The sequence below is a fragment of the Archocentrus centrarchus genome, chromosome 14, assembly GCF_007364275.1.
Source record: "Archocentrus centrarchus isolate MPI-CPG fArcCen1 chromosome 14, fArcCen1, whole genome shotgun sequence".
Taxonomy (NCBI): domain Eukaryota; kingdom Metazoa; phylum Chordata; class Actinopteri; order Cichliformes; family Cichlidae; genus Archocentrus; species Archocentrus centrarchus.
In genome coordinates, this window is record NC_044359.1 from 24,513,109 (window position 1) to 24,539,559 (window position 26,451).

At 42.1% G+C, this 26,451-nt stretch overlaps 1 protein-coding gene across 3 annotated transcripts; it reads left to right on the forward strand.

The window, feature by feature from the left end:
- The first annotated feature begins 1,637 nt into the window (after window positions 1-1,637).
- On the forward strand, window positions 1,638-26,451 carry trim3b (tripartite motif containing 3b). Of its 3 annotated transcripts, none has more exons than XM_030746605.1 (17): window positions 1,638-1,808; window positions 17,148-17,323; window positions 19,430-19,559; window positions 19,693-19,803; window positions 19,972-20,123; window positions 20,274-20,454; window positions 20,779-20,880; window positions 21,067-21,165; window positions 21,621-21,773; window positions 22,140-22,518; window positions 23,052-23,155; window positions 23,299-23,466; window positions 23,709-23,877; window positions 24,498-24,539; window positions 25,236-25,306; window positions 25,415-25,555; window positions 25,707-26,451. In XM_030746605.1, exons 2-17 carry the CDS (start codon window positions 17,190-17,192, stop codon window positions 25,857-25,859), a joined length of 2,289 nt encoding a protein of 762 aa, XP_030602465.1. In that variant the 5' UTR covers window positions 1,638-1,808; window positions 17,148-17,189; the 3' UTR covers window positions 25,860-26,451. The 3 variants fall into 3 exon arrangements, with proteins under 3 accessions (XP_030602465.1, XP_030602468.1, XP_030602467.1); XM_030746607.1 differs by lacking the exon at window positions 1,638-1,808 and adding an exon at window positions 13,973-14,172; XM_030746608.1 differs by lacking the exon at window positions 24,498-24,539.

Sequence of the window (26,451 nt, forward strand, 5' to 3'; positions counted from 1 at the left end):
CCTTCAGTGTTTTTCATTCTGGAAAGTTCTCGTCTCCGCGCCTCTGCGTTTCAGTTATAATTTCTCACATCCTGTTTTATTTTGGTAGTTGTTTGCCTCCTGATTTTGCATTTAGTTTTACTTCCCCTGTGCCATTATCCTCATTAGTTTCACCTGTGCCTCATTCACCTGATTAGCCCTCAGTGTGTGTGTGTGTGTGTGTGTGAGAATTAAAATCAAGCTCAGCTTTTCTTCAACTCTGCGTTCAGGCTGAACCTTTACTGCCGCAGGTGAGCAGTAAAACATGAAACCCTTTTTGCTGTGCTTTTATAGACTAGATATTTTAGATGGCATGGTATCTCTTAAAGGACCATACTAGTGATTTTCACTTTGAGTGTATTACGTGCAAATTGGCTATCAATACTTCTTTATTTTTCAAGGCATTTTACACTAGTTTCCTGCCTTTCCCTCCTCCTTTCTGTTAGGTCAGTCAGAGAACTTGAGGTATGCTTTGTTAAATAAAGACCACCATGATCAGCCAGTTACTGCTCCAGCCATGACCTCATGTGCATTCAAATACAAAGTATGTCCACTGTAACCCAGCTAAATGCTGTTATTCCAATTAGCTGGGTGTCTCTTTAATAAAGTAAGAATCATGGACGCATGTTGTGCATTATTTAAACACATTATGTATAAATGTAATAGATGCTATTTAGGAAATGGTCATTTTTGCAATTATTTGTCACAAATGTCCTTTATGTGTGCGTGTGTTACCTATAGTTTTTTTCCTGAGTCAAAGTCTTGGTATACCTGCAGGGTTTTCTTTTGCTTTCAGAAGGGATGGGAAGCTAAGTAGACTGTTTAGGAAAGCGAGTGAGCAGCCATCTGTGTGTTCTGCAGCACTAGATGCAGTCTCCATGGCAACATGGTGTTCCTGCAGCAAAAAATCATGGGAAGCCAGCTCGGTCCCCACCCCCAGGCGCACAAACGCAGGCGCTCCACTCACACTCGTGAGACGAAAGGTGCCTCCTCTGTCCATGCATGTAGAGATCATGTAAAGAACACAACAATTTTGACAGCAGTCTTCCTGTCAAACTTCTTCACTCTATTTCACATCTTGGCCACTATTTTTCTCTACAACTCTAAATAACTCACCCAGACTACCTCCTATCTCCCACCTTCCTCTGATTCTCGTTTGTATACCGGTTAATCAGTTATTGTATCACTCACAGGGTTCAGTAATGGGGTGACTCCTGGTCTTCTCATCTCATCTTCCACACCTGTGCACGTGAGCAAGAAAGGAGAGCTTCTCCTCTTGCCATTGAGTGATTTGTCTCATGAGAAGCATCAAAATTTTGTGTTTGGCAGTTTGGATATTTCCCATTCTCTTTACACATGCTATCAAAAAGAGAGGCAGGAGAGGTAAGGGACACTGAGGGCAGGAAAGGGGGGGGGGTGTCTTTCTTTGTTGCCATCTCCTCTTCGCTCTGCTCATCTCTTACACTATTGGACAATCTAGCCCCCTCCCATTTTCACACCAGCCAGTCAGCTTGTACAATATCTCTGTATCTCTTGCCTCTCTCTCATTCTCTCGCGCTCTCTCTCAGCTTCTCTCTCTCCCTTCTGTTAGCACAAACATACATGTGTTAAAGCCAGATCTCGATCCCACACGTACACACACCCCTCTCCTCTGTCTGTCTTGCTAGTCTCTCTGTGTGAGGTGCTTTTTGCTTTGGCAATGTCAGGCTTTGTGGATGGATATCGCTCCCTCCGGAGGAGAGCACGCTGAAACTTCCTCCCACCTCTCTTTCATCTGTCAGGAACCTGCTGTAAGTATTTAAAAAAAAAACCCAAAAATCTTTCCCTCTGACATCCCATCTTATGTTTCACGCCATCCCTCCTGTGTGCCAGCACATATTTGCTCAACCTACAGTATTTCCTTTCCTCCCCTTTGCGGAGGGTGCATACCTCTCCTCCTCTCATGTCTTCCTCTCCAGTCCATCACTCTCCCCTATTTCCCCTACCTCCCAGTGGTGGATGCACACACCCTATGTTGTCTGTATGCAAAATAATGCTGCAGGCCATTTGCTGGCCTGTGATGGGTTTCAACCATGCAACATAACCCGAACAACCATATCCCAGTTGTGTATGCAAGATACTTTCGACAAGAGTGACTTGACTGTGATTATAGATGAGTGGAGAGATGAAGTGTAGTTATCTGTGCTGGATTGGTTACTGTGTTCATAATCTGATGTGATTGCAGACTCTGACACTCAAATGTAATTTGTGGCTCAATGCAGCATGTTTTTAAAAGCTATTTTTATACATAAAAATGGTTTGCATAAAGGATCACAGGTTACTTTCAGCTTGTACCAATTTGTCATTCTAATTCTCCACAGTTTAATGATATTTGCAGTGAATGTTAGGTGGCATCCTTCTGCAGTCTGTTAGAACAATGCGCTGGCATTAAATTTAGGGCAAGATTGATTTCTCTGTTTCTGAAAAGTTTACCTCAACTTAATGTAAGCGAAATGTAATGCAGGAGGTTTATACCTCAGCTATCACCAGGATTACACTTGGGTCTCATTGTAAATGCTACCAAGACACAATTGATGGTGGTGTGAGCGCAACCTCACTTTGTTCTCAGGCATGTGAGGGAATTAGTAGATGGCTTTAAAAGAGCTCTGTGATGATGAACAAGAGCTTTTCTTAAAAAGGTTTAAGCAGAGATTCAGGGGAACGTTTGGTTACCTGTCTAATCCCAGTTATCTGAAAACTGAGTGAGGTCTCACCACAGGAAGCACCTTCTTGCATGATATGGGGTCCCCTGACCCCGTTTATGATAGCCCCTGGCCCTGTATAAGGTATTGTCATTGTATTTCTTCCATGTGACCATGCAAGTGGGGCTGTGTGATGAGATACCTCACTTAGTTTTCAGAAAAAAAAGTTTACCCTGGTAACCAAACGTCCCCCTGGTTTACCTGGACAGGCCAATGCAAATTAAGCAGCAAATGGCAAGGGGCGAAAAGCTCATAGCGCCAGCGTGGGGCAGATATAAGTTGATTAACTAACCTTAGAGATGAAGGCAGGGTTTTGACTCAAACCCACCTTACAAAAATTTGGGAGGGTGGGGGACTGCAGACAGGCAGTGTGACTAGATAAAGCATATCACTTACTGATCGTTTTCACTGATGCTAAAGCATGTAATAAGACATTTTTGAGCAAAAGTGCCTTTGAGCCAATGAACTCTAAAGGCTCAAAAGGCAGTCATGAGAGTGCCAATAAAATTGTAGGTAAATCCAAGGGTAGAACAACAGGCTTCAAAGTAGGCCTCGGTCTGTGGGTCCTCTTCACAAACCTTATCTGAGAATGCTGACTAGTTGGTTGCAATAACAAAGCCAACATGACAGGCTGAAATTGTAGCCTAATACACTTTTAATAGTGGAAAATGCTCTTCCCTTCCCATCCCTTATCTAGCTAATCCTGAAGGAAGCATGACACATATGGAACATAGCAATGATAAAGAATTATGTTCCAAACTGCACACCATCTTTCAATACACGACATTTGCCATCATGAAGTTAGCGTGTGCAAAGTGCTCTAATGGCCCCAAAACCCTTAAAGGGAGACCTGACTCTTAAATCCAGCCTTTCACATGCTAGGCCCAGCGAGCTAACTGCTCTACTTGTGGATGAAAAAACTTCCTACGCATCTGTGACACCAAGTCTCTGCGCAAAGGCAGCGACCACAGCTGGCTGTGGAGCAGACAAGCTAGCTCTGCCATCCATGGCCTGCTGGGCCAATAAGGGCCTACCAAATCAGAGACAGCTGCTGCTCCCTCACCCTGCTTGGGAACAATGCTACCAGGCTGATGGGAAAACTCATACAGCAGCACATTTGACCATGGGTAACTTAGTGTGTTCTCCCTTAATGGTGTGCGTCATTTCTGAGCAAAAAGAACAGAGGATATTGCGCATTTTTCTCCACCCTTGCAGCCAAGGGGCCCGGGGGATTGATGTCTAAAACTGGTACAACTACACCCTCTTCTGATTTTCATTTGTTTTCTTTGTTGTGCCCTCAGCTTTATGCCTGGCCGTGACAGTGGTGTTTTTCATTGAATAACCATCTGAAGTAGTTTTTGTTTTGAACCACACACCTCTTTCTCTGAACTGACTCAACAAGGTGTTGAGGAGTGGAGAATAAACTGGGGAGCCCGGAGGGCTGAGGGATCTTCTCCTTGGTAGCTTAGACTGGAACACGGGAAAAATCGTCCTCTCTCTGCTTCTTGGAGGGAGGAGGGAATAGTGAACAAGAAGCCTTGTGGCTGGCGTGACTGTGTGGGGAAGGCAGCGGTCAAAAGCCTCACTTGCCTGCTTCTTCCTCAAGTCGCTAGCCTGCTGCATAGCAGTTACTGCCTCCCCAAACAACCCCCTAGCCTGTGGCAGCTTGTTTGGAGAATCCATAGTGACCTGCTTATCAATCAGGCAGGCTGGAAAGACTGAGCCATAGCGATCTCTGCCCAAGACACGGCCACAGCCCTGCACTGCACCCCCTAAAGATCTGAAGAATAGGATCCATAATGACATGTATCTCCTCCCAAATTGTAGGACTGGGAGTACCCTTATCCAGCAGATGACCCATGTCCTCCAACAGTTCAGCCTGGCAAACTGAGACCATGGTGACTGCATAAAGGCTCTTTATGGACTGAGCTGCCAACTTGTAAACCTTTTGGTACATAGAGGCTATGAAACATTCCATTTTACCTGGGAGAGCCGGCCCGCCAACATGAGTGTGGAATGTTGATTTGGGTCGAGATTATGTGCCACCAGCCTGGGGTTGGGATGGGGGGTCTTTCCTCCTAGAAGGCCGACTCACAAACAGCTGAGCAGATGCAGAGCAGAAAAACACACTGAGATTAAAATCTCTTTTTCAAGAGTGTCCTGGGCAAGACAGCTAGCTTGCCCAGGACACTCTTAACAGAATTAATCCTGAAACTAGTAAAACCCACATTCAGGGACTACACTGATGGCTGTGTCTGAACAGATAAATGGATAATCCTGGTCCAGGACCGCGAAGGAGGTCTACTGATCTTCACGGGGAAGAAAGTGAGAATGCCTGGTGTGGGCCCAGGGACTCTTATGAAAGGGGTCAGGGGACCCTGTGACTTTGACGTTATTGGTCTATCTTAGATGGACGTGGTGGTTGTGGAGCTTCCATGATTGGTCATATCAGAAGGCGCTTTTCATAGTGAGAGACTGAGTGAGGTTTGAAAGAGAACCTCTAGTCACCGTGGGGGGATACGGAGACTGGAATGTCCAGCTGGCATGGGAGGAATGTTACTGGACCTGCATGGGAGGGTGAGAGTCAGGCGAGATGTAAACTTAACCCTGAAAACACAATCGGCTGATACTGTTACTACTGGATTTTCAGCTCTGTGGATGCTGTAGTTGTTATACACACCTATCTGACTTGTTAGGGTGCTTGTCACATTGTTGAAAAGCTGTTATGCTCAAAATTGCAATTGTTCACTTCATGCTCAATGATGTGTTTACTAACAGTGTGTCAGAAATATACTGATGACATGAAATATCACAAAAGACAAAGTGCTAGCAGTAACAGTTCTTTAAATCTGGCAGCTTTGTCCGGAGCATGTTTGTAGAGATGCATTTTTCTCTTTGTGTTCCTGATCAGCTTGAAGATGATTGTGTTGTCTGTTGAATTCTCTGTGCACTGTCAAGCAAATGTGTGCAGTTCTTGTGTTTATGCTGTTTTGATATGAACCCCTCAGTGAGGGGAAGAGGTCTTTGTGTCAAATGTGCTTTGGTGCACAAACAAGTGCAACAAATTAAGTTTTAACTCTATGAAGTCTGAAGAAGAGCGCGTCTTTGAGCAGAGTTCCTCTGAGAGCTGTAACAGCATCAGCTGGGATTTCTGTAAGAATCTGTTCAGGTTAATTGTTATCACCCCCTGCAGTACGAGTACTGTTGGCTTATAAAGTTTTAATTAACTTTTTTTTTTATTTGTTAATTTTATATTTCATTCATTTTTAACAATCTTCAAACTCCACTTGTATCTTTTGGGCAAAAATACATCAAAGTTAAAGATTATTTTCTGACTTATAATAAATTTACAGTAGCAGCCACAGTTGCCTCTGCAGCAGTCGTGTTCCCTTGTGGAGTCTTGCCCCTTGTTTGTTTGCAAAATAAATCTTTATGTGTATGCTTACAAATGTGGCTTAATAACTGAGGTTTTCCATATTTAGCTGTGTTTACTTGTCAGTGGAGAGTCATGTAGTGAAAGCTTAGTGACGGAGCTGGCAGACGTAGTCATGTCATGTTGGATATATTTAGAAAGGTTCCCGGGGGGTCGCTCAGCAATAGAAATCTCCATACTGTAACAATATGTCATGCAACAACAGTAAATAAAACTGCCATTTAGCGCTCTTCGGTTATGCATAGTAGTACAGAGATGCTTGAGTTCATTATAAACTGTGATCTGAATGCCCAGAGAGGGGACACAAATCTGCATCTCAGCTGTCATTATATAAACTGGCATTTCCTATGAGGTAAGGATATTATTCCACTGAATATACTGAATATACAACTGAAGCATGAATAAGCTGTTTATATCAAACTGATATAATTACATGTTGATGGTCCCATGTTAACTAGGATCCCTAAAACAGCTCCCAGATAGTTACTGTATTGGCTAAATACCAAGCAGGCCTGTGGAAGATGTGATCTGCACTACATGTTGCAGTGTGTGTGAGAAATAATAACTCCGTACCACAATTTGCCATCACTAGAAATTAAAGAATTAAGACTGTGGTGACTCTGTGGTTGTAAAATAAATAGCGTACACTTGCTACGTCCAGCAAGTTGAATGTTGCAGCACATTTAAGGGTGTAACTTAACAAAGAAACAATATATTTAAAGATGCACGGGGCATATATAAGGGAATTTACTGTGGATTAATGTGGGAGCACTTAGTGTCTGAATGCTCTTCTGGGATCAAATAAAAATTGTAAAAGCACTTGTAATCAGCTTTGATCAAACATCTGTAAATACAATTAAAAAAAAAATCCTCTCATCATTCTCTAAGTGCAGCTAGAAAAGCAGCTGATTTGATAGCCTCTGAATTCTATTAGTATCTGTGTACGGGGAGAACCCTGATTTACTTTATTTATTTATTTTTAATTAATATCCTGCAGTAATCACGTGCAGCTGAGGCTTTGCACACCTGCACGTTTGCGTGTCTTCATGTGTGCTTGCATGCTGGAGCATGAGCTGTGTGTTAATATGTTGATACAGGCGGTTCCTGTGACACATTCCTGCACCGCTTGGCTCAGATCAGACCGACTGATAATTTTAGCTGCGCCTATGTCAGTCTGTCCTGCTGTGTGTGGACAGTGAAAAGAAGGTAGCACTTAATGTTTGTCACCCACTGCATCATCCTTGCCAGAGGACCACACATGATAAATGTGTGTGTGTGTGTGTGTGTGTTGTAACATGTTAGTCAGCAGTCAGTCCTCCCTGTTTTTCTGCTTTGCCAGCATGGCAGCAATCTGGCCTCAAAAGCAGACAGACTACAGGAAATGTTAGGTTTGGCATCATGAATGAGTGGTTATTACAGTATAGTTTTAGAGAGAGGTAGCGATGCAATATAATTGAATCCTGAACTACAGTTCCGCGCTACATTTGTGAAACCTTTCCTATTCATTTTGAATTCAGATGGATTCAAATATGTTGGTTGATTTTGTGCACCAGGAATATGCTTTAGACCCCAACCCTAAGTCTCTGGTTCACGCGCAGAGGTTGAAAGATGTGCAAATTATTAATCCGCTGACCCATCGCCATGACGAACAAATGACGGAATTTCTAATCCCCTTAAGTTAATGAATTTTTACCGTTAGGGATCCAAGCTGCAATGCACATTTATGGTTCAGCAAAGGCCTGCTTAGAGTGAGCACCATGAGAAAATGAATGTTCACACTGATGCTAGATGTTCTGCCCTTTACAACCAGAGCGGAGAAAAAAAAATCCAAACTCCTGATAATGTTGCATTAAAAAAAACTGTTTCTGCAGTGTAATAAACATCTTAGCAAAATGCCCCTTTCTAGGTCCAATTGGTCACAAATGCATTAAGAGGAGCACACAAACTTCTAACCCAAATACTAAATAACCCACACTGATGAGGAAACTCTGATACACTTCAATGTACCTGAAACTAATATCGTCTGGTCCCATTATGCCATGTCAGATAGAACTATCTGTTTATGTAAATATATGATTAGCTCAGGGCATCTACTCCCTCAGTTATTTAAAGAAACAAATTATTTCAGGATCAGCTCCTCCACCCTGTGGCACATGCTCTTCTTTTGCTGAAATAATTCTCTCGGCTGGGAAAGGGACTGAGTGTAGGGTAGTGCAAAAGAAAGAGGAGGAGGAATATGTGAATCATGTCATTTCTCTTTGAATGTACTGTGTCTAACTTCAGAATATTGGAGTGTATATCACACTGTGGGAAAGTATTTGTTTATTACCAGTACACACACTGCTGTGTTACATATAACTGGCTATTTGAATTCTATTCTGATGTTCAGTGTAAAATCCATTCAAGACCAATGAATGTCAGTGTCATGAGAATTTCTGTTATTCAGATCAAATGAGAGCCAAGAGGTTGCTGTTTTCTCCAAATTTGGTCACACATCAGGAGGTTGTTACAGTATGAGTGTGTTCATACACTGGCTCTTAATCATACACACTAAGGGGTGTGAAGGAGGCTGTATCTCCCTATCGGAGCTGCTCATGTATCTGTTTCTCAAGGCTCAGTGCAGCTGAGCTGCTGTTCTGTCTGCCTTGATGTTATTTATGTCAAGAATCTCTTGATTAAGTTCTGCTCACAATAAAAGGAGTGCATTGATGGATAAAATTGCTTTTAGGTTGCAGCAGACACATTTTTTTTAAATTCTATTCTAGAGGTGTAATGATTGAACATTAGCACTTAAATGACAGCAAAAGCATTAACAGTAAAAAAGTGGCACTCAACGGTACAGCTTTACCCTGCTGCACTGATTTGAATGCTGTAGTTACCAGTTTTTCCTGAGGTATTCCTGAGTGTGATGTGATATTAAGGTTAAACTCCTCAGAAAGGATGCAGGGGTGTGATTCATTTTATGTTGTTACACATAATAATACACATAAAATATTGTAAATCCAGTGCTAGTGAGTTATCATATTATATTGATAGAACTTAATGCTCATTGCCACCTGGCACAAAGCAAAGAGGACCACACAGTAACTACTGTAGCTAAACAGTCTACTACTAAAGCATGTAGCTAGTAGTGGCAATACCAGTGGAAGAGCAGGTCAACACTTTTCTTCTGCTCATACACTGTGATTATATAGATTGACCAGCCACTTTATTAACTACACTTTGCTGCTAGGCTGTTCAAAGATGGTTACATTGGTCATAAAGGGATGGACGTGGTCATCAACAATACTCGAGTAGGCTGTGGCATTTAAACAATGCTCAGCTGGTATTAAGGAGTCCAAAATGTGCCAGGAAAATATCTCCCACACCATTATCCACCACCAGACTGAACTGTTGATACAAGACAGGCTGGATCTATACTTTCATGTCCTCACATCCAAATGTTGCAGCAGAAATCAAGACTCATCAGCCCAGGCAATGCTTTTCCAAACTTCCCGTACGAAAATGAGTATACAGGAGTGACACTCGGTGTGGTCTTCTGCTGCTGTGGCCCATCTGCTTTAAGGTTCAACGTGCTGTGCAGTCAGAGATGTTGTTCTGCATACTGTATCTTGGTTGTAACAAATGGTTATTTGAGTCACTGTTGCCTTCCTATCAACTCAAAGCAGTCTGGCCATTGTTTTCTGGCCTCTGGCATCAACAAGGCATTTTTGCCTAGAGAACTGCTGCTAACTGGATACTTACTTACTTACTTACTTAACAATTCTCTGTAAACCCGGAGATGTTTGTGCAGAAAAATCTCAGTAGATCTGAGAAGTTGAACAGGTATACCTAATAAAGTGAGTAGTGAGTGTATGATCATTTCAGAGTATGATATATGTTTAAGTTTGAAGTCATTCACCAGATAACGTGTAGGGATGTGACATGCCAGAATTGAAGATAATATGATATAAAAATATTAATTTCATATAAAAGTACTGCAGTAACTAGCTACTACTAAAGCATGTAGCTTCTAGTGCCAGCCAAAATCATATCAGTCGACACTACTTGGAAAAAATTAGCTTGCCGGTTTGGGTTTCTCCTGCTCATACACACTGCTCAAAAAATAAAGGGAACTCTTGAAGAATGAAATATTCAAGTTGAAAATCTTTACTGATATATACTGTATGTTTGCTGAGAACTAAATAATGGTCAGTGGAAACCACAGTCACCAACTGTTAGAAGGTTTAGATTGTTCTAAGATTGTTCAAGTCTTCATAGTTTATTTATTTATTTTTCTTTTCATCAGTGCACTATTGGTATATAGAACAAAGGGTCTAATAAAAAAAGGGTAGAGGGAAAAAAAATTTTAACATTTACAGGAAATTTTGGGGGAGAAATGTTTGAACATTGATACTTGGACATTTGCCGCTGCTAGTTTGTAAAGCAGAAATGAAATTTGTGTTAAGTGGAACACTCGCTACACAATTTATGTGTGCACACACACACACCTGCTTTCCCTGAGGCCAGCTGTTGTGCAGAGACAGCTGGATCGCTGCCACTGCGTTTGACAGGAAGCATCACTATTTTCTTTTCAACCTTCAATCAAGTGATTTACATGCACAGCAGACCTGTGCTTACTATATGCTCACAGTAACAGGTCTCTTTTTTTTTTTTTTTTACAGCAGTAATAGTCACACTAATAGTCTTAGCGTCTGCATGGCCTAAAATATGTCTGGTGAATTAATAATCCATCTTTAGAGAGCGGCTTGTAGAGATCCTGGACACTTTCTGATAATTCTCTGCAAAAAACCTTAACAGTTATGCTCATATTATGCAGGTCAGTACTTGCACTCTTTTTTTTTTTTTTTTTTTTTCCCCCCCCATTCTTAACTTTGCACATAATTGCACATGCTGACTGATAGTAAAAACAAATTAACCCCCGAGGGCTTTGTGGCCATGCTTTGGGATATGGGTGCTATAGTTTGTATACATAAATGTGCGTGCAAGAGCATGCACAAATAGACTGCGGGTCTGTACTACGTGCATTAAATATATGGGAGTTTTGCAGAGGAGATGGACTCATGTGAATGTTTGGCTCCTTCTCAGTGTTTGAGTCATTTTTATGCTGGTCATCCGAGGATCCCTGTGCGTTTGCACAGTCCGTTTGCAATTCAGGGCACGTGCCTGGTGTGTGAAGGGGATGAGAACTGATAGCTCTATATATAGAAATATGTATATGCATGTAGAGGCTAAAGACTGGACTGTGCAAGAGAATAAAAGGTTGCTGAGCATACAAAGGTTGGTCCATACACACCAACTGTGTTGTTTTATTCTTGTATACATATATCTTAGAACAAATTAAAGATTTTAAACCCACAGAGTGAGGTGTGTGTCTTTGTATGTGATTGCTGTAATTTGAGCAGCTTAAGGGTGGGGTGCAGGAGGGGGGCTGTAGCATGACTCAGATTTGAGCAGCGGGATGGTGTCAGGCCTTGAGCTGTCAAACTCTAGCACCATCACGGTAGTCCCCAAGATCTCAGTATCGTGTTCCTGTTCACAAGAGCCTTTGCTAGTCAGTGTGTGTCTGTGTGTAATTTTAGAATGAACAGCCTACTGTATTTGTGTGCTCCTTATGTTGCTTTGATTGATTCCATTTTCATCTTGTTCCTCGGTCCCTTCTTTATTCTTCTTGTTTCCCTCCTCCACATCTTTCCAAATGTGCTCAGCAGAGGTTCCAGAGCTCAGCAGGCAGACGCAGAGGGACTGTACATCATGTAGGTAGAGCAAAAACCAGATCAAACCAAAAAAGCAAAATATCAGGTGTGCAGCACTGGGAGTAGGCACAGTATTGGCTGCAAGCAAGTACAGCAACACCCTTACCCATTGTTACTCACTCTTATGTAACATCTCTTGTCACATTATTTGTCATGTTGTGTCAGTTCTCACAGGACTGACAAAAAGGAAAAATGACACCGGAGGCCCCCCCCCCCCCCCCCCCCCCCCCCCCCCCCACCACCACCACCACACACACACACACACACCGAAAAAAATCAACTGCAACATGAAAGCCGTGTGATTATTTGATCGTATAATTCTTTGTTCACTCCCTGCAGTCATGTAGATTTTCCTCTTTGGGTTTTAAGGGAACATCACTTTCATTACTGTCATTACTCTTGTTGTTCCTGAGCTTGCCAACCCCGAGGCAGAGCGGTGTCTTTTGGCTGTTCACGTTACACAAATCAGAGTTAACTGCAGCTGTGTGCTCATACAAAAGCATTAGTGCTTAAATAAACATATATAATTCCAATTTTTATACTATTTGTTTTTTATATATATCTATAATTTAGAATAAAAAGACAAATTGAAAGGAATAGCATTATTTCAAATAAAAAATGTTCTTGTCTGAAAACATGTCATGCAACACCATTGCTTGCTTTGGCCTTTTTCCTGCACACTCCTTTCATATTACCTCTGCTTGTTTCAGGGGACTCATTGGTGAGACCAGGGGTGGTTCATCCTCTTCCCGTTTAATAACTGCAGGAGTCATATATTCTGAAAGAACTGTCGTTTCAGCAGAAAGCGCAACGGCGAACAAATAATGCTTTGGAGTGCTCGCTGCAGGGATGACGCAGGCTGCCCACGCTGGAGCGATGCATTGAGTATTTTGGTCATGTCAGATACCCTCTTTATGGAGCATGAAAACAAGACATGCTTTTAGACTGTTCCATTCAGTGGCAGCATGTTTATGAGCGCTAATTTAGCTTAGAAAGAACGAGCATCAGATCTTGTAACTATCAAGTTGAGTAAGCTTTCAAACCCATTTGTTTAACAGGTATAAGTGGCCAAAAAAATTCCTTCTGAGATGACTAAAAGTGCCTACAATGCCACATAACAACTTTTGAAACTGTGCCAGAGCATTGGGAAGTCAATAAATCCCCTTCGGACGGCTGCTCATATCTCATTCTCTCGTCATCCTCTTATCCCCTACTTCCTGTTACACCCACCACATCAGTCTGCCCTTTTGAGTTTAGGATGACAGAATTTTAGAAAGGTGTGGGTGCAGAGGAAGTGGAGTGGGAGAGAGAAGACTGGACTTAATCCTCACAGATTAAAGGTAGATTGATGTTTTTGTCAGAGAATTGTCACCTCTGGCTTCAGATTATACTCGGACCACATCACAAGGACAGGGCATTTAAGGGATTGGGATTACCAAATTATCCCATGGCAAGAAATGTCATAATAATAATCCCCTTTTCAGTTTTAAGGGTCTGTCTTAATCCCCTCATATGTGTAATTTGATACTCGATGGAGAGGCATATGTTCTGATATTCTCATTTAAAATGACTTTTTTTTTTGAAAGCGACATCATAAATTATATAACTGTTTTATTTTGCTGCCCTAAATGTGTTTGCAAGTATGCGTGCTTGGCTGGCCAGGGAATAATGTCTCATAACTGGAGACTAGATTATAGAAATATTTAGATGATGATATAGATATTTGATATTCTAATCATTTTAGTTTTCATTGTGCACAATATGTGTATCATTGTATACAAATTTTATCATTACTCAGCAGATTAAGAATTACGTGTAACATGTTCTTTGGGTTTAAGATTTTTGTCTCACACCCTGGGGCCAGCACAAATTGTTGGCCTATGATGCAATCCATCTTGCTCGCTAGTTTAAGTTTCCCAGCCAATCGGAGCACAGCAGTAGGAGGGCATTGAGTGAGCTCATGCTTGTAAACAGCACTGACAGTAGGAGGGACTTTCAATTTGCAGTCCCACCCTTTGTTGTCATCCCAGTTCAGCCCTTTTCAGTGTGTGTAGAGTGTGTGGAAAAGGGAAAAGGAAGAGCGGTCAGCAGAGAAGGCGGGTGTGTGTGTGTGTGTGTGTGTGTGAGAGAGTGAGTCAGGGCGTGTGCTGATTCTTCAGTGCTACGGGGATTTAACAGAGTTGCCATGAAGTCTTCTGGACAGAAGTACTCCACTCCACGGACAGTAGGTAGTCTCTCTGTTGACTTTGTGTTGTTTTGATTGTTTGTTTTTGTGTCCACGATTGCCTGCACGTGTGACTTTACAGTATCGGCTCACCTGTCAGCAGAGAGGGGGGAGGGGGGCGGGGGGGGTTGACGTTTGTGTTTATACAGGCTGTCAGCTCCTATCTGTTGGTGTTGCACAGGTGTATCACAGCGAGAAGACAACAGAGAGAATGATACTTTCACTGCATTATTTATCTGCTGTGTTAAAATGTCTCGCTCTTTATCCCCTCTCCCCCCACCATGCCGCTTAAGTGAGAAGACATTTAATTTCCTGTCTTGCCTATTGCCACTTTCCCAACTTTATTTGCATGTGTGTTTTGTAAGAGAAGAGTACGCCCAAACTGTGAGGATCCTGTTGTACAGTAAAGCACCAGCGGAGGGTTCAGTTGTGACTGAGACAAAGACAATGGTTACTTTTTTTGTATTCTGTAAAGCCAACAGTAAATAGAAGCATTGTGTGTTAACGCCATTTTTGCTTATCACATGCTGGACACATGCACTTAAGCACACACACAAAAACAATTAATTCAGCATTCTAATACTGAGGGTTTTGGGGAATTACTTAGTCTAAGGTCACTGGCAACATTGCTGCTATTATTACTGTGTGTATAATGGCCAGGAAGATTATGACTCATTTTGCTTATTATTAGTTGGCAACTCTCTGGAAGCTGTGCCCTCTTCATACATAATTTTTGAAGCTTCCCGCAGTCTCCAATGGGCTCAGCTTTATCCCATCCTGCTGCCGTTAACTGCAGAGTCTAAATTCCAAATCTGCTTCACTTCACTTACTTTAAAGCCTGTCAGTTAAACTGGTCATGGTTACTTTAGAGCATCAAAACTAAGCATCGTGACCTACTTAGGAGTTTAAATGGGCGTGAATGAAGACGGGTCCATGTCAAAACACGGTCTGCTGAATTCATGTAACTATGTGCATTCACACATGTATCCAGTCATGTGCATACATTCGTGAGTTGAAGCTTTTTGAGGTTTCCATTTCATGTTTCCATCAAGTTCATTACAAAGCTGTTTGTTAGACTCCACATTCTTCTTTAACAGTGGTCCACCCAAAGAAAAATGGGTTGTACAACCAGCAGTACACAACTGGACACAGGCCATCTCACTCCTGCAGTCCCCAGGACCAGTGGTCTTATTTTAGTTTCACTGTCATTGCTTCCTCGTTTAGCCACTAATGCGTGTTTCTAAATTTAGACAGATGTCATTACAGATGATATTAGTATCGGTGTGTTCTAGTACAGAAAAACAGAAGTGTGAGAACTCTGCTGAAGAGCATGAATATATCCTGCCATTGATCCCTCATTATTTCTACACTCTAGAGACATTTCTGCTTTTTTTCATTAGAATCCACCAGAGACAACCGGATACTCTGGAAATGCCGGTTTAAAGCACAGGATTTATGGCGAACAATGCATATTTCGATTTAGACAAAACATAAGCTACTTACCACTAATCATTTCCGTTAGACACCCTGCATGTCTTTAACCAGAGTACTTATGTGACATGTAGTTCTCGGAGTTGACAGCTTAAGACATGACCTTTACCCTCCCAGTGTAGGGACTGTACGTCATTGGATCCACTGTGCAAAGACTGGAAAGACACAGCTTGGCTTTTACCCACTCGTGTCTGTGTGTGTGTGTGTGTGTGTGTGTGTGTGTGTGTGTGTGTGTGCATGCGCGTGCACTTATGCTCAGTGGGCAACAACTAACAATAGGACATGAGCAGAGATGGGACAGGGGATTGAGAGCTGTATTAGATCCAGCAGCGACAGATGTGCAGACAGGAGGGGAAGTCTGGTGGGGGATGATGATTGTTAGTGTGTGTGTGTGTGTGTTTGTGTGTGCGTGTACGTACATGTACTCTTCACTCATCCCTCCATTTAAATGAGCATATGAGTGCATGTCTGGTACATGAATAATGCATGTGCTGACCTACTGAGAAACTGTGGCTGAATGCATTGCTGTTGGCAACACAGATGAAAATGATATGAACATATTTTAACAAAAGTGCCTATTTTAGTCATAGATCAAGTCAAGCAACGTGGTTGTGACCTCTTGTTAGGTGTGTACACGTGTATGTTTTTCCCCATTTGCACTGGATGGTTACTGCTGTAATTATTTTTGCAATACTTGCTGGCCTTGCACTGATGAATATGAAAGTGGGCCATGTGGACGCAGCAGGGGTTTGTGTTGCTAGGCAGAATCCATACCATCATCTGTATTTATTTTCCTAATATGAGACTCCTCTGTTCCGATTAGCCTACAGAGAAGTTCTATGAATGTATTTTAGAGGTGTACAGTTTGCAGTAAATGTGTAGCTGTGAGGTGATTCAAATACCAGATTGAGCCTATTCCAGCTTTAAGTGTTTTTGTTTTTTTTTTAAATGTTCAAAAGGATATTGCTACTTAGCACATTCTGTTTTCAGTCACGTGTGTGTATGCAAAGTGTGTAGGTTTTGCTTTGCTATTGTGTACTTTTTTTTTTTTTTTTGACCAGGAATGTTTTAATGGATTATTGGGGATTTGTAAGAAAATCTCCCCTTTTCAGAGTGCTTCCTGACTAGTCGCAAAGCCTTTTCTTTCTTATTTCTTCTTAACTTGTTGCTGTTTTTTTCCCCTTTGTTTTTATAGCCACTGTAAGGTGTTACTCATGCACATATTTATACTGGTTTGTCTACATCTGCTGAGAGTGAACTGCATATCTCTCGTTTCTCTTTCGGATGACGTTTCTCTGGTATTAACCTAGAATCAGCTGCATAACAGAGTTCTTGTTCTGGTTAAGAATTAAACAGCTTTGTTTACTTTGGTTCCTGGTACCTTTGCTTGAAAGTTTGCTGAACAGAAGCTCCCCTGAAAGAAGGAAAAATCTAGAGTGTCGCAACATTTTGTATCCATATTTTCATCTTTCTCTTTCTTGTAGGTTAACTGCTGTCGTCATCCGTGGCTTTAAATTTCCTCTGCCATGGCCAAGCGCGAGGCTGGAAGTACCAGCCCTGTGGTGCGTCAGATAGACAAGCAGTTTCTGGTCTGCAGCATCTGTCTGGATCATTACCGCAACCCCAAGGTCCTGCCCTGCCTGCACACCTTCTGTGAAAGGTAACTAACATTTGTGCTGTCTGCTTCAGTGACTACTAGCAAAAGTCCTAATTACCTCTGCTTACACTGTCTGCTGCATGCAGCTATTTCTGGCCATATAACAAAGCTAAGAAGCACATTGTTTACTGTATCTGTCTCTCTTCTAGTACTTCCTATCTCCTACCCTGTTATCGCAGAATTACTGTCATACTTACATGTCTGCTAATAGGGGAACCTCGTCTACTGCAGATCCCTACACACAATTAAAAAGCTCAGAGCACTTCTCCTCATTGACGCTGCTGGGATAAGTGCATTCCTCAGCATCAGGGGCTGTCAAGGACTCAGGAAAAGGCTCAGTGTTGAGAGACACAGTTACAATGGCTCTGTCCACGGTTTCTTGGGAAGGATGACACCCCCTCAGGTGATAATGCTAGAGCCAAGTCAAACCGGAGGAGGCTTTTTGAAAGCTTGTTGTGGGACAGGATGGAGAGCAAAGAAGGGGCATGTTGTTGGCTACACAAGAAAGCCAGGATTATGTTTCTGATTGGTTTACTCCAAAACCCATGATCTAACAAATATTTATGGAATGGCTTTTAAAAGCCACACGGTATGAGAGAATTCTTTTTTTTTTCCCATGCAGTCTGAGCTGCACTTGCCCACCGGAGGGCAAGTTTAATCCCTGGTTTAACTGGATAGCATGTGATGTGGAGTCCTGCTGAGGTGAACAGATTTTTGTCTAAGGCTATACACGATATTTCCAGACAGATGTTTAGGGGTGTAGTTTAGTTTAGGGGGGTAGGGTGTGGTGCAAACCCCTGCCAGGCCTGTTCCTTTTTAGCAGGGTGTTGTATCTCCATTTTACTCCCTATTCTATCTTCCAGTGATTTATGTCATTTTGCACACAAACATAAGGGTACAACTGCTTCTTAATATAGTGATGATGCCAAAATATTGACATTTTACTAAACAGGGGGATGCAACTTCTTCATGTGAATGTAAAAGCATTTAGAATGGATAAATGACAGAAAAAAAAGTTTAAACTCTGCCTGTGGCATCCATCTGGCTTCATGTTTGATTCTGAAAAAATATTTGACAGAAAAAATTGTTGTTCAAGCTCTCAGTTGTTCTCAGAAGCAGAAACGGGAAGAAGCTGCAGCTCGCCGAGGCTTGGTTGATACAAACTTGTATGGTGTCATAAATTAAATATAATAGTTTAAGCATGCAGCCCAAGCAGCTTCCAGGCATACTTTTGTAAAACAGCATAGACTTATCCTCAGCTTGGGCGCCGGGGTGACTCAGAGGTTGAGCAGGCGACCACAAACATATGTCGTGTAGCAGAGCGGGCGCCGCAAGTTCGAGTCCTGGCCTGTCGCCATTTCCCGCATGTCCTCCCCCGTATCTCTCCTCCTGTCACTCTCCACTGTTAATAAAAAGCCGCTGTGGCCAAAAAGCTAAAAAAAAAAAAAAAGACTTATTTTCAGCACTGATTTGTGGGTTCACCAAATTGCTCATCACAGAAGCTAAAGAAGAACTGTACATCACCTGGGGAATGGCACCTGGGCTGTAGGCCAGGAATGCGGTGCAAGCTGCATACTGCAGCCGAATTTTGGCTTTGGGTTTGGATTTTTGGTATCTGTTAGTGATGTCCTCTAGTGGGCCTGTTAACCAAACTTGCAGAAAATCCCCAGCATTTAGAGGCCAGTAGGATAGATGTGTGGTCAGTGTGACTATTCGCAGCATGAGGCCAGGCCAGAATTCAAACCTCCTCTTGTGTGTACTCACATGCACAAACCTGCAGAAGCCTAAAAAAATTTTAAAAAGTGCTTCACATCTATTCAGGATTGAATTGTTTTGCCTCTTAGTGAGTCTGTTAGATTGATTTGCCAGATGCTCGCTTACTCAGAGAAAGTGTGCATGTTTTCTCTCGAGGCTGTGGGCTCTGTGTATTGATTTAGATCCGCACTATTCTCCTATTTGTTGTGACAGGAGCACTATTTAGGTACCGTCTCTCTTTATTACGTGACTGCCCTCACTTCCTCATGCCTTCCTCTCCTTTTCTCTGCTGTACTGGTAATCTGGGTGCCTCTTTTTTTCTTTTTTCTTTTTTTTGTTGGCCTCTTCCTTCAGTTGTCTCCAGAACTACATTCCCCCAGAATCTCTGACACTCTCATGTCCAGTGTGCCGGCAGACATCCATCCTGCCAGAGAAAGGAGTTTGTGCCCTACAGAACAACTTCTTCATCACTAATCTGATGGAGGTTTGACTCTCAATCCCCCCCTTTTTTTTTATTGATTAAAAGCCAGATAATTCTCATTACACTGCATGAGAATTACATGAGTATACACCCTGTTCCAGACTGAATATAAGAGAATTAAACTGTTTTGGATTAGGTCCTTCAACGAGACCCAGAGTGCTCGCGGCCAGAGGCCTGCAGCGTGTTGGAATCAGTCAGCGCTGCGGCTGCAGGAAAGCCCCTCTGCTGCCCAAACCACGACGGAAAGGTGAGAAGCTCTTTTGTGTCCTACTAGCCAAGTCATCACCTTCCCAAAGTTCCTGTGTGTTTTTATTTCATGCAGTAACTGGTGTAAAAGGAACTGAATGTTAAATTCATTTCTTTTTTTTTTGTAATTCTCAGCAAGAGAATGACTCAGGTTTGTCTCCCTCTGCAGGTGATGGAGTTCTACTGCGAGTCATGTGAGACAGCCATGTGTTTGGACTGCACAGAGGGCGAGCACAGGGAGCACATGACTGTTCCTCTGCGGGATGTCGTGGAACAGCACAAGGCTGCGCTGAAGACACAGCTGGATGCCATACACAGCAGGTGGGGTCTTGATACCTTGCAAAAGCTTTAAGCAGCTTAAGCATTTGGGCCAGATCTTAGGTGATCTGTGCCCACTGTGCCTAGTATATCAGACATTTTCATTGCCTCTAACTGCTTTGGAACACAATTTCACCTAATTTAATCTTGCAGGTTACCTCAGTTAACAGCAGCCATTGAGCTGGTGAGTGAGATCTCTCGACAGCTGAATGAAAGGAAAAATGAGGCAGTAGCAGATATTACCAGTACGTTTGAAGAGCTGGAACAGGCGCTGCATCAGCGCAAGACGGCCCTCATCACAGACCTGGAGAATATCTGCAGCACTAAGCAGAAGGTTAGTTGATGACCAGTTCATGTACATACACTCATGCATATGCACTTTTTGTCCTTGACAACATCGATTGCTTTGGTCACACACTTGTAAGGCCTGAATATTTTTTGCATCACTTCCACTTGCTGACCTGATAAGCAGCTTTTTGTTTTTTCACTTTCATTGCTTTTTTGATATCTCACTCCTGATTTCCCTCTTTTTTTTTTTTCTTTTTTTTTTTTTTTTATGGATATCAGCTGCTTTCGCTCTTCTTCAATATTGCTTTATCATGTTCTACTGACTCTCCTGTGCTCCTGTTCCCTTGTTCCTTCTCTTCCTTGAGCACAGGTCCTGCAGGCCCAGCTTTCAGCTCTCCTCCAGGGGAAGGAACACATTCAGAGCAGTTGCAGCTTTACAGAGCAGGCTCTCAGCCATGGCAGTGCTACTGAGGTGGGCAGACAAATTGCTATATACCAACAGGCATTCAAACAGGATGATGGGACTTGATTCTCTCATGTTTCATGTAGCAATGTAGCAGAATGTTCTTCAATAGTTGGATATTTTTATATTAAGAACCAAAGGGTGGGGGGATACTTTAAATAAAATACATTATATATATATCTCCTGTAAGAATAGGTGCTGCTGGTTCAGAAGCAAATGAGTGAGCGGGTGAATGCACTAGCCAGACACGACTTCCCAGAGAAACCACATCAGAATGCACACCTGGACTGCCAGGTAAAAACTGCCGTCTGTTTTGACCTCTGTTTTCACTGCGGTGGTGTGACTGATTCTCCCACAGTGTCACATCACAAGTCTTTGTTGAGTCCTGTGTAAACACCCCCCCCGATGGCATTTTGACTACTTGTATAATAAAATAAATGTATAAACCCAGTTTTAATCTACCATTAGCTTGTTAGTCATTACTAACTGCACACACACAGCAACATGAGAATTCTATTTTTGGAATCATAATGACTTGTCCTATATTCACTCCCCCTTTACCTGTTATTCTTTACCAACCCTATTCTCAGGAAAAATAAAAAAAATTGGAGCTTGATAAAAGTCTGATTTATGTTGTGCTGTGTGTTCCGAACACCATGTGGAACAAGCCACAAAAATGAATCTTTAGAAAGTAGTAATAAACTCTGCAGTGGAAGATGTATTTATATCTTATGTGCTGTTTGTTCAAGGTGGAGACCGAAGGCCTGCGGCGCTCCATCCAGAACCTGGGTGTTCTCCTCACCACAGCCGCTGTGGCTCACACCTCTGTGGCCACAGGAGAGGGCCTTCGCCATGCCGCAACTGGGCAGCACCAAACCGTTACTGTGACAACTAAAGACAAAGTACTGCCTCTAAATTATGGAGCCTCTCTCTCACAATATTGTTGCGCTATATGTGTAAATTGAACTGTTTATATTTTGCTTTTGCTTTAATGGGTTGATTTACATTTATTTGCTTGCGTGTGGATATTTCAATTTTGCTTTTCATTAAAATTCATAGTATTTATGAGAGGCTGTTTTCCAAAAGTTATTTCATGGTAGCGACTCTGGTCACCGAGGCCATTTGCAGGGATTACTTTTATCAAAGGAAATCTATTACACTATGTATGAGCTTCTCGTGCATGTGTGGAAAGTGCTTCTTTAGTGGCTGCCATGTGCATATTGCTTGAAGATTTGTTCTGAAATTGACTCGGTGAACCCTGTCTGCAGGATGGGGAGTTGGTGCGGACCGGAAATGCTGTATTAAAAGCAGAGATAACGTCCGCTGATGGGAGCCGGGCTGCAGAGACGGAGATAACGGACAATAAGAACGGAACATATGAGGTGGGCTACACGTTACGCTCTGAGGGAGAGTACTCCTTTTCTTTGCTGCTGTACGGACAGCCAATACGTGGCAGCCCTTTCCGCCTGCGGGCAGTTAAGCCGTCAGATGTTCCACAATCACCAGATGATGTGAAGAGGAGGGTGAAGTCTCCCAGTGGGACGGGGGGCCACATACGGCAGAAGGCAGTGCGACGGCCTTCCAGTATGTATAGCACGACCAAGAAAAAGGAGAACCCCATTGAAGATGAGCTCATCTACAGAGTGGGTAAGACAGACACTGGAAGCAAAAAAAAAAAGTCTTATGTGAGTTATATGATCTCATTTATTACAAATCAAGAATACGTGTGTCACTGTTTATTAGTTTCCAAACCACAAAACAGGCTTTTAAATTGACTGCCCTCCAGGGATTTGTAGTTTCCAGTTTATGCCAGTAGACTACACAATACAGATTTTGTGTAAACAACTTGGTTTTGGCTTGCATTAAAAATGTCACTCCCATTCAAACGTACTGTAACTTCTCCACATACATAAAGGAGTAAAACTGTGATGGATTTGCTAACTCAATTGAGTTTTTGTAATTTGCTTTTTGAACTTTAGAAGATTTTCCTTTATATCAGTAAAGCCTGGAAGGTTGGGAATTAATCCAAAAAAAATCCCAAAACATGTCATGCTTTAGAGAAATGATCAGCAAGTGTACAGTGTAAGCATTCTTACCTGTGAAAGGAAAACACAATATACCTGCTGAGACTGATGTGAAAATAGGCACATTTGCTGGGTGCTGAACTGATTTTCTGTCAGGTTCTCGGGGCAGAGAGAAAGGCGAGTTCACAAATCTTCAAGGGATCTCAGCATCTAGTAATGGCAGAGTGGTGGTGGCTGACAGCAACAACCAGTGCATACAGGTGAGGCAGACGGGGCAGAAAATGCATCTAAGTGTAACCACATGTTTCCCTGCGATCACACAGAGGTAGAGGATATGCAGTACTGTGAAGAGGGTATTATACATTATGCTCTAAGCTGTTTGCTTTGATGGAACTGATTGCAGGTTTTCTCCAATGACGGCCAGTTCAAGATGCGCTTTGGGGTCAGAGGTCGGTCTCCAGGGCAGCTGCAAAGACCGACAGGTGTCACCGTTGACATGAATGGTGACATTGTGGTGGCTGACTATGACAATCGGTGGGTCAGCATCTTCTCTCCTGATGGCAAGTTTAAGGTAAGATCTCAGACCTGGCCGGCTGTCCTGACTGAGCAGCTCGAAATGCCTCATTTAAGTGTTAATTGTGTGCGATGTCAACTGAAATAATACACTTTTGATGCTTATCTGCTTCAATATTTGCCTTCAATTTGAAAAATTATTTTAAAAAGAGAAAAAAAAAAAAAAAGACGAATCTTAAAAGGTTCCAGATCATTTGTCTCTTGCTAAAAATCCCCCCTTTTTGTTTCTCTGTATCACAGAATAAGATCGGTGCAGGCCGGCTCATGGGTCCCAAGGGCGTGGCTGTGGATAAGAATGGACATATTATCACTGTGGACAACAAAGCCTGCTGTGTCTTCATCTTTCAGTCTAATGGGAAACTTGTGACCAAGTTTGGAGGCAGAGGGACTTCAGACAGACAGTTTGCAGGTGAGGAGGCGGCAGACTGTGAGGGAGACGATACGAAGTCCAGCTGTCATCAACACAGCAGCAATACTACACTACCACATTAGCAAATCCGACATGAAATTTTGAATATTTGGCAAAATATCACACAGCACAGTAACATGTGGTTAATATATACTCAAAGAAATGAAAACCCCCCACTCCTGTTATTTAGGATAATAATTTTTATGATTCTTTAAACTGTCCACACATTTTTAATGCTTTTCTTTAAGGAGGGGGGGGGTATTTTCAAATTGTATTAGTATACAGTAAATTATTTTGGCTTTTGAAAGCTTTTGCAACATGTTTTGTAGCTTGCACTTCATCATTGTTTAGGATTATTTAAAAAAAAAAAAAAACCCTCATTATGAGCACCGTGACTCATGTAGATGGAGTTTAAAATGTCAGCTCTAGGCAGCAAACAGCATGAAGAATATTGAAAACATCACTGTACTCCCACTGTATCACTGCATTAGCCGTGCAGCAGCACCCCTCTCCACCACCCTGCACCTTTTCTGCTTTGGATGTCTTTATCTCTGACTACCTTCTTTCTTTCTTTTTTTTTTTTTCTTCCTTTCTGTTCTTCCTCCTGTTTTCCAACTCAGAAAAACTTGGCCCAAACATAAATAAATCTGGCTCAGTTTTCAGTAAGTACTAAGTGTGGCCTTGCTGCAACCTTAATCCCACAGTGCAGTGCCCTCTGTCTAACCCAAATCCGTGATCATGTGTCTGACCTCCTGAGATCTCTGATTGTTTAAAAAAAAAAAAGGGGATCAAGCTGTGCCTGTGCAACAATGATCAGAGATGTGATTACATGCCATTGTAGCCGCCGTAATAATTACATGAATCATAATTATCCTTATTTATTAAAGGTTTGTCATGTGTATTGTGTTTTTGGTGGAAAAACTAGCCATGAAAAGATCAGTGTGAATGAATTTTACTGCTCCCATTAATTAAGAGTCTGTTTTAAATATAATCAGTTTTGAGAACTAGAGCTTCATGATAACTGGGCATGTAGCCCAACTATCAGTGTAACCACTTACAGTATGACTAGAATAATATAAATATTCTGTGACTGGGCAGTGCATGCATAACAGTAATTTAGGCTTTGAGCCTCTCCATATAATTTAACTCTCAGGACTGATTTGAGATTATGTATGAAAAGAAGAGCAACATACTAATTCAGTCCAATCAGACAGGCTACCCACTTTATAATTGCAGCTTTAGACAGACACTAGTTGAAAACTGCATTTAGTCTACTAACAGTGAAGGGAATGTACAAACAACAGGAAAGAGTCTCTGCTTTAACTACTGCAATAACCTGCTTCTGTCTCCTCATCCAGGTCCACATTTTGTTGCAGTGAACAACAAGAATGAAATTATTGTGACCGATTTTCACAATCACTCTGTGAAGGTAAGGGGGGGGGGGGTTATCTGTGAAGTTGCAACCGTAACAGTGATTTTTAATTTTACAGGGTGCACACAAAGGTGCTGACCAAACTTTTCTGGCTTCTTGTCCCAGGTGTACAGCGCTGACGGGGAGTTCTTGTTCAAGTTCGGCTCTCACGGTGAAGGCAATGGCCAGTTCAATGCTCCCACTGGTGTGGCTGTGGATGCCAATGGAAACATAATTGTAGCTGACTGGGGTAACAGCAGAATTCAGGTGATCAGCACCGGAACACTTTAATTTTACACCAAAGAAAATTGAAGCATGCAGGTGTAATTTTGATGCCAGGGCTCTAGTTTGTTGCAGGATGAATTCTGAAAACTCTGAACTTATTTCTTTTTTTTTTTTTTTTTTTTTTTTGCATCAGGTGTTTGACAGCACGGGGTCATTCTTATCCTACATTAACACCTCGGCAGATCCACTGTATGGCCCCCAGGGCCTCGCGCTCACCTCAGATGGACACGTGGCTGTTGCAGACTCTGGCAATCACTGCTTCAAAGTTTACAGATATCTGCAGTAGACTGAGGGAAGACATCACCACCACCACCACTGTCTGCTTTGAGAAATCAATGTCCCATATTGCTTGTAGAGAAAAAGCTGCAACATGCCTGCGCATGAGGCCCCATGTCCACAAATTAATTTCCTGTTCATTTTGTCTGCAGATACTTTAATCAGAGTTTAGGAACAACATTATAATTTTCAAATTAGAATGTTTTTTTTAAAGACAAAATTGGCTAGATATCCCCAAAATTACTGCAAAAAAAAGAAACCATCTTGTAAGGGGATTACCATGTGGAAAAAAAGTTCTTGGACCACTCCCTTCTTAAAACAACAAAAACAAATGAATAAAAAAAAAAAAAAAACAGTAAATGTTAAAGATATCTCATCTCATAGGAAGCATTTCAAATACATTACATTTCATACAGAATGTGGGACAGGGGCATGAAGTGCCCCCTCTACTCAATTCCACACCTTCAAAGCTAGATGACTGCATCTTGTACAGTTGCACTGCCATTACACTTACAAAATCTATCCATAAACAGATATACATACATTACAAACACCTGTCAGGAATAAGTCCTCCTGTAATTAAATATTTCCACATGTTGTCA